Source organism: Podarcis vaucheri (assembly GCF_965113315.1).
Source record: "Podarcis vaucheri genome assembly, chromosome: W".
Taxonomy (NCBI): Eukaryota; Metazoa; Chordata; class Lepidosauria; order Squamata; family Lacertidae; genus Podarcis; species Podarcis vaucheri.
In genome coordinates this window covers 3,900,148-3,908,791 of record NC_138757.1, presented here as the reverse complement: position 1 = coordinate 3,908,791, position 8,644 = coordinate 3,900,148, and the positions used below count along the sequence as shown (strand labels likewise).

General features: G+C 43.5%; 1 protein-coding gene across 1 annotated transcript; it reads left to right on the top strand.

Moving 5' to 3' along the window:
• Positions 1-1,361: 1,361 nt before the first annotated feature.
• On the top strand, positions 1,362-6,429 carry LOC309523247 (large ribosomal subunit protein eL42-like; the record flags this gene model as incomplete). Its single annotated transcript, XM_082207036.1, has 4 exons — positions 1,362-1,470; positions 4,310-4,398; positions 4,765-4,887; positions 6,376-6,429. The coding sequence occupies 4 exons, from the start codon at positions 1,362-1,364 to the stop codon at positions 6,427-6,429; spliced, it is 375 nt and encodes a 124-aa protein (XP_082063162.1).
• Between the last annotated feature and the right edge of the window lie 2,215 nt (positions 6,430-8,644).

Sequence of the window (8,644 nt, the reverse complement as noted above, 5' to 3'; positions counted from 1 at the left end):
TAGCCTCTAGCCACCAGAACCATGCCGTCCCTTAAGCGGACGACACGGAGTGCACTGCCATTGCCTCCGCAGCGAATCGGAAATCTAATTGGCAGTTTTTTTAAAGAAGTACATTTCAAGTTTCTTAAGAGCCGGTGTTTTGCAGCATTAAGAGTGTGAGCTGGGAAGTCTCCTTTCAAATTGCCTCTGATGTGAGCTTATAAGGGCGGCTGCTTTTATTTATTTTAGTTTAGTTATTTTTATTTTTTTGAATTTACATTTTATTGATTTGTTTACATTCTTATATTACATCGTTAAACGTTGTCATATTACATTACAGGACATACTATAATATAATTTCCAACATGTATACAAAAATTTTATAAAAAAATTATATACCTAGAAAGAAAATGAAACAAAAAAAGAACAAAGAGAAAAAACAAAAACAATTTCCCCCCAAAATCATATACATACCAACACACTAGACTTCCTGTCTTTCCCGCTGTATATTCCTTTTTTACAAATGAATGTACTCTTATTATTGTATATTTCTTTACATATTATCTAATACATTCCTATATCAATATGTGCTTTTAGTCTTTTTTTCAACTCCTCGTAAATTAAGCCCCAGAACAATTTGATCTTCCTACATGTCCACTGCATATGATACATGAAGCCATTACTCCCACCACACCTCCAACAAGTATTCGGTAAATTTTTATACATCTTCGATAGTCTTGAGGGAGTGAGATACCATCTGTGCTGCATCTTTAGCATATTTTCTTTGATGTTATAACTGAGGAGATGTCACCCCTCCCATTCCAAGAATCTGCTGATGTTCTCTGCTGAGTCTCCAGAGAGGAGGGGGGCGATTTCTGCTCATTACTTATTCCGCTCCAGCCTCACATCAAAGAGAGAGACTGAGTGTTAGAGAGAGAGAGTGTTATCTCTGTATAGATAAGGTTGCTGCTAAGAGCAGCTGCAGACACTCAGTGCAGTTCAGCTTCTCCATTTAGCTCTGTATATAGTTTGTATGATGGTTGTAGATAGAATAAAAGTAGTTATTCTACAGAGCTGTTCTCTGAGTGTTTTATGCTCTGCTGTACTCTGCTGTGCAACAACTGTCTTCGGAGTGAATCTGGTGCTCACAACTCTGAGTTGTGAGTCCACAGCACTTAGACCTGCTCCTGTGCAGAAGGTGGTCCCTGGAAGTGCTACCCCATCTCGCCTGGCCCAGTCAGGGCTAAAGTGGATGAGTCCAGTCGGTGGCACTGGCTCAAGGGCGATGCTGACATCGGTTATGGGCCCAGTCGTTGTTCCAGTTGTTTCTGCAGTCGTCCCAGTCGTCCCAGTTGCCTGAGGCTTCTGATGCTGATTGCCGGATGGCGGAACGGAGGCTGCATGCTGGACTGATTTGCGATGTCCAGAAGCAGAGCTGTTTCGGAGCAGAATTTTCAAGCTGCTGCTGCTGCTTCTGCTTGATTTATGGAGGTATGTTGCTGGCTGCCAAGGATAGAAGATAGCATCCCTGTTTGCCTGTTAATTGCGCTCTAAGTGGGAGAGAGAGTGGCTGAAGGAGTCCAAGGCTCTATCTGTGTTGCATGAGGGAAGTGTCTTGCTTTCCGTAATAGCAGACATGGCCTGTGCACATTCTGGCCAGATGGCTCTGTCCTTTTCTCTCCTCACGCCTGAGACTTCCGGGTTAGCGCCATCGGCGAATGGCGGAGTTCCTCCGACTGGAGGAACTGGCTCCGTGGAAACTGGGTCTTCCCGCCGCGGCGAAGGTGGGGACCCGCTAGAAATCCCAGGCGGAGGAAGCCTGGGAACGTGGGGTTCGGCAGGGCACCTACGCACCAGGAACCCCATTTTGGGCCTCCGGAGTGAAGTGGGGTGAGTGGCGCAGTGCTGCAAACTGATTGCTACTTTCACGGAGTGAAGCCACACAGCCATTGCCGGAGAGCGCTGACTTTTTCCTGTGGACAATTGGATTTAAAATAAGTACCCCTGAGTAGAAATGGAAAATTGGATCAAGAAATATCTTAATTTGGCACCGAAGCGGGAAGGTTCAAAACAGGAAGTCCGCCTTCCACTTTTTGTACATAGACTGAAGCAAAAACCTTGTAAGCTAAAGCCTGGAAAGTCGTTAAAAAAGTTTAAATTTCCTTCATTTATAATTACTGAAACCCCCTTGGAAGCAGGAGAAAGGGGGGGGGGACTTTGTTTAACGCCTGCAGGAGAGGGAGTGAAGAAAGATAAGTTTCCACCGTCTCTAACCTGGGAACGGGGTGTCAGAGACAGAAATTCTTGGAGAGGTTCATTGACTGTGAATGGAATACTCTGACAGATAGCTAAAGAAGAGAAATAAATTGATTCCAATGTTGCCTTCTGCTTTCTAAAGAAACAAAATATCTGAAAAATGAAAGTAATTTTCCTTTGTTGGACTTGCCTTAAAAAAAATGGATACAAATAGAAATTGTCTCCTCTAGAGGGAACTTGCTAAATTGTTGCTGCAGTCTACTTGAGGACTCTACAGCTGTCAGATTAAGATCGTGGGACCAGTCCTTTTTGACCTTGACTAAATATGAGCTGGGAGGAAGTTTTGGTGCTTGCTTTATGCAAGACAAGTGCCTTGCTGGAACAGATGCATGAGAAGATGGATTTGATGAATGAGAAAATGGATTTGATGACTGTTGTGGTTAATAACTGTGGACAAACAGGGAATATTGATACAGAAACTATTCAGGGACCAACTCAGGAACCTGTACTGATTGGGCAAGTGCAGAAGCTAATGGAGGAGGTTGCGGTTGCACCTCAAATAATACAAATGGAGAGACCCGAGGCCCTACAGGAGCATAAGCCGCTGTCTTTGAAGATTGAAATTGGAGTCGGCCAGGGGGGGTCTGGAGCTGAGGAGGTTCTTAACTTTGGAGAGACCTCGAAATATGTTTTTAAATATTTTTTGGACTATATTGATGACTGTGGGGAGTGGGACTCTGGGGAATGGGCTGGTTGGATGAAGGGAGACGAAGATAATTTTGGGTTGGAATCCCCCAGAGACCTACTCCCCAACGAGAAAGGAAAGAAACTAAGAAAGAGACCAACAAAAGACAAGGAAAAGTGCAAGTATAAACAAGAAGAAGAAGATCTGCAGAAGGGACATGGAAGGGAAGAGACTTAAGGGCCTCGGACATTAGATTACCAGGTTGATGGACTAGATGGAATGGACAGTAAGGACTGACATGACCCGAGACCAGGAAGAAGAGACGTTGGATGAAGATTGGAAGAAAATTTATAAAGAATTTATAAAGAATTTTTTCCCCCTGGGAATTAGCCTAAAATTAATGAACATTAGGGAAAATGTTGGAATGAAACTATATGACTCTAGTAGAAAAGATATCAGGAGTTATGTATAATCGAGTATTAAGCGTTAAGCTCTAAAGTATTTTTTTGGTAAGATAAGGTTAAATGACTTAAGGTAATTTGAATAACAGAATATGGGGAAAGGATGGAAAGGATTTGTTGTGTTAATTAATAGGTTAAATTGTTAAGATAAATTATTTAGTAAAAATTGAGAAAGATGGAAAGAATTTGCTGAAATAATCAATTAAACTAGAATACAAAAAGGGAGGTGTGAGGAGGTCAATGAAACAAGCAAATGGAAGTTAAAGATATGTAATATGGGATTTGTGTCTTCCCCCCTTCTTTTTTATCTTTTTGCTGTATTGTTGCATTGGTTTTTATGTCTTGTTTTTCCCCTATGTATTGTAGTGTTGTTTTTAATTTTTTTTCATTCTTTTCTGTAATTTTGAAATTATTAATAAATATTATTTTTAAAAAAGAGAGAATAAGGCAAGGCAAGCTCCCAAAGGTGCAGAATCTGGGAGAGAGGCCAAGAAACCATACGAAGTCATTCATGCAGACTTAGTGGGACCTCTAGCGCCCTCTAGAGGCAATTCACTTCATTAAATGGATTTTGCTTTTACTTTGCAGTGTTGGCCTTTCTGTGCATAACCCATACAAAATGTGGGGGCGAGGGGGGATAAGGGAATACAGAGGTTCCCTTAACATTTAAAAATAAAGATTCTGCCTGCATATACCTCATCACACAACAGTATCCTAGTAAAGTAGATAAACACCACCTGGTTTGTGAAACCTCAAAAAAAGAAAAATAGGCAAGGTAAGCTGTTCTGAGAATGTGTGGCAGGAGGAAACAGTTGCATGTTGTAGTAACACAGATAGCCAATCTACCTCATGGTGAAGTTGGTTGTTCTTGTGTCCTTGTAGTGTTTAGGGGGGTTGAGTTTCAAGTAGACTTCACTGTTATCTGAAGGATGTAATTTCTTCCCATTAGGAAAGCGGCAATATGATCGCAAGCAGAGTGGCTATGGTGGCCAAACAAAGCCCATCTTTCGCAAAAAGGTGAGCCTGACTGGAAGGCTATGGAAACTTGTATGGTGCAACTTGAAACTGAGTATGCTGGTGTGGAACTGGAGAACTCCTGTTGCGGGTTTATTTCAGGAATTAATATGAATGAATGAATGAATGAATGAATGAATGAATGAATGAAAAATCAGAACTTCTGGGACTGGATCTTCCTTTTTAGGATCTCAGCTTAATTGTGGTCACTTTTCATTTTCACAGAATACTAATTGACTGATTGCCTCACCTTTTCACTTTTCTGATTCCCTTTCTGCCTTGCCTTTTAAGTAGGTGTAGGGAAGGTAGAGGACAAATGTTGAGATAGGCCTTTGTCAGGGCCTGAATAGACTTTATTTTCTGTTTCAGGCAAAGACCACAAAGAAGATCATGTTGAGATTGGAATGTGTGGAGCCCAATTGCAGGTCAAAGAGGATGCTGGCCATTAAGAGGTGCAAGCACTTCGAGTTGGGAGGCGACAAGAAGAGAAAGGTACAATAATTTTGAAATTATTAATAAATATTATTTTTAAAAAAGAGAGAATAAGGCAAGGCAAGCTCCCAAAGGTGCAGAATCTGGGAGAGAGGCCAAGAAACCATACGAAGTCATTCATGCAGACTTAGTGGGACCTCTAGCGCCCTCTAGAGGCAATTCAAAGTTTTTCATGGTGTTAATAGACTCCTATTCGAGATATGTTTGGGTCTATGTGCTAGAGAAAAAGTGTGAGGCCTTTATCAAGTTTCGCCAGTTTTGTAAATGGCTCAGGGATGTACACAGCGAGAACGTACATTGTCTTTTCACTGACAGGGGTGGAGAGTTTTGTTCAGAAGAGTTTGAGAGTTATCTTACTGAACAGGGCATTGAGCATAGGACTGCCACACCCAAATCACTCTAGCAGAATGGTTTATGTGAGAGAGTAAACCAGACCCTGCAGCAAGGAATCAGAACACTGTTGCACGATTCGGGGCTGTCCAATCCCTTTTGGGCCGAAGCTCTTTCGTATTTCTGTCACGTATACAATCGGAGGTATCAGTTTGCCATAGATTGCACCCCATATGAGATGCTTCACAAAAGGAAGCCATATGTAAAGCACTTTTGGTTCGGAGGTATGGGTGCAGGGTAACAAACTGAGCAAGTGTGGTGAACATGGTGTTTTCCTAGGGTACCAGAAGGGGTCTTATCGTGTCTTAAACACAGACACGAAAACAATCAGGCTGACTATGAGGTCTTCACGCCTGTCCAATTCTGTGTTCCCTTTCCCAACCTTTAATCTATTGATGATTAATGCCTATATGCAACCCTTGCATTGTATTTGTGTTAACCAATCAGCAACAAGCACATATGTGGCAATGCTGTAATATTCAATAAAATGGACTCCCCGAGACTTGCTCGGTAGATGCCTCCCATATGGCACTTGTCACTCGTCTGTCGTTCATTTCAACCCAACATCTGGAGACCCTCGACGTGCCAGATCCCTTTACGCAGCCTCCGTGCTTCACTCGACTGGAAAAGTCTCAGCGCACTACTTCGTGAGTATGGGGGGGGGGACTGACAAAGTTCCAACAGGAGCATGCCAGGGAGCTGCTTCATCTCATTAGACAGCGGGTGGCGGGTGCTCATATTTCTTTGAAAGAAATTGAACAATTGTTATGTGAGATTGCTTGCCAGTGCCCCTGGTACCTGGAGTCAGGCTCTCTGGGTTCAGAAGCTTGGCAAAAGATCGTAAAAACCCTCTTCCCTGAACCGAGGGCTCCGATTCATTGTCTGCTCATTTGGCAGAAATGTGCAGATGCCGTCGCTAAGTTAGGACCACAGGCATCTCCGTCAGCCCCTGCTCTTTTGGCCGCAGCAGACAATCCCCCACCTTACCCAAAGCTTCTGCCTCCATCGCAACCTTGCCTACCCCTCCCTACGCCTCAGCCCACATCCACCCCCCCAACCCTCCTTCGCCTGCCTCAGCCCCTGCACACTCTCCCACAGGAGCTGTGCGCCCCACGCTTTCTCAAGATAGGCAGCAAGGGCTCCTCTCCTTAGAGGAAGAGGCTGGATGGGCCGGCGAAATGCCATCTGCTTTCCCTATCTCCTATGCGAACCCCGGCACTGCACAACAGCAGGTTATGTATGAGGCGCTTCCTTATTCTGTTCTGAGAGAATTAAGGAAAGCCATAACTGATTCTGGCCTCAAATCTTCTTATGTGCTAGGGATCATAGAATCATAGAATCATAGAGTTGGAAGAGACCACAAGGGCCATCCCCTGCCAGGCAGGAAAGACCATCAGAGCACTCCTGACATATGGTTGTCAAGCCTCTGCTTAAAGACCTCCAAAGTAGGAGACTCCACCACACTCCTTGGCAGCAAATTACACTGTCGAACAGCTCTTACTGTCAGGAAGTTCTTCCTAATGTTTAGGTGGAATCTTCTTTCTTGTAGTTTGGATCCATTGCTCCGTGTCCGCTTCTCTGGAGCAGCAGAAAACAACCTTTCTCCCTCCTCTATGTGACATCCTTTTATATATTTGAACATGGCTATCATATCACCCCTTAACCTCCTCTTCTCCAGGCTAAACATGCCCAGCTCCCTTAGCCGTTCCTCATAAGGCATCTTTTCCAGGCCTTTGACCATTTTGGTTGCCCTCCTCTGGACACGTTCCAGTTTGTCAGTGTCCTTCTTGAACTATGGTGCCCAGAACTGGACACAGTACTCCAGGTGAGGTCTGAACAGAGCAGAATACAGTGGCACTATTACTTCCCTTGAACTTGATGCTATACTCCTATTGATGCAGCCCAGAATTGCATTGGCTTTTTTAGCTGCCGCGTCACACTGTTGGCTCATGTCAAGTTTGTGGTCAACCAAGACTCCTAGATCCTTTTCACATGTACTGCTCTCAAGCCAGGTGTCCCCCATCTTGTATTTGTGCCTCTCATTTTTTTTGCCCAAGTGCAATACTTTACATTTCTCCCTGTTAAAATTCATCTTGTTTGTTTTGGCCCAGTTCTCTAATCTGTCAAGGTCGTTTTGAAGTGTGATCCTGTCCTCTGGGGTGTTAGCCACCCCTCCCAGTTTGGTGTCATCTGCAAATTTGATCAGGATGCCCTTGAGCCCATCATCCAAGTCGTTGATAAAGATGTTGAATAAGACCGGGCCCAAGACAGAACCCTGTGGCACCCCACTAGTCACTCTTCTCCAGGATGAAGAGGAACCATTGATGAGCACCCTTTGGGTTCGGTCAGTCAGCCAGTTACAAATCCACTGAGTGGTAGCATAGTCAAGACCGCATTTTACCAGCTTCTTTACAAGTATATCATGGGGCACCTTGTCAAATGCCTTGCTGAAATCAAGGTAGGCTACATCCACTGCGTTCCCTTCATCTACCAGGCTTGTAATTCTGTCAAAAAACGAGATCAGTTTAGTCTGACATGACTTATTTTTCAGAAATCCATGCTGACTATTGGTGATCACAGCATTCCTTTCTAGGTGCTCACAGACTGTTTGCTTAATGATCTGCTCCAGAATCTTCTTTTTTTAATAAATTTTTTATTAGATTTTCAAATTTTATATAAACACACAATACACAACACAGACACACAACCACAAACACAAACATGCATAATTTCAAATCCTTACTTTCTTAACCACTTTCCCTGACTTCCCCACACCTCCCCCTCATACATCCTAATTCCAATAGTTAACTCAGCAAGTTCTTATCTCCCACCTTTACCTTATTATTATTATTTATGTCAGACTGACTGGGCGGTAATTATTTGGGTCCTCTCTTTCCCCCTTTTTGAAAATAGGGACAACATTTGCCCTCCTCCAGTCTGCCGGGACTTCGCCTGTTCTCCAGGAATTCTCAAAGATGACTGCCAGTGGTTCTGAGATCACATCTGCCAGTTCTTTTAATACTCTTGGATGCAGTTCATCTGGCCCTGGAGACTTGAATACATCTAAACTAGCCAAATATTCTTGTACTATCTCCTTAGTTATTCCAGGCTGTGTTTCCTCTGCTGAATCATTTGTTCCAAATTCTTCAGGTCGGGCATTGTTTTCTTTATCGGAGAAGACTAAGGCAAAGAAGGCATTGAGGAGTTCAGCCCTTTCTGTGTCCCCTGTTTGCATTTCACCATCTTCTCCTCTGAGTGACCCCACTGTTTCTTTGTTCTTCCTTTTGCTACGAGCATACCCATAAAAGCCTTTTTTGTTGCTTTTAACCTCTCTAGCAAGCCTGAGTTCATTCTGTGCTTTAGCTTT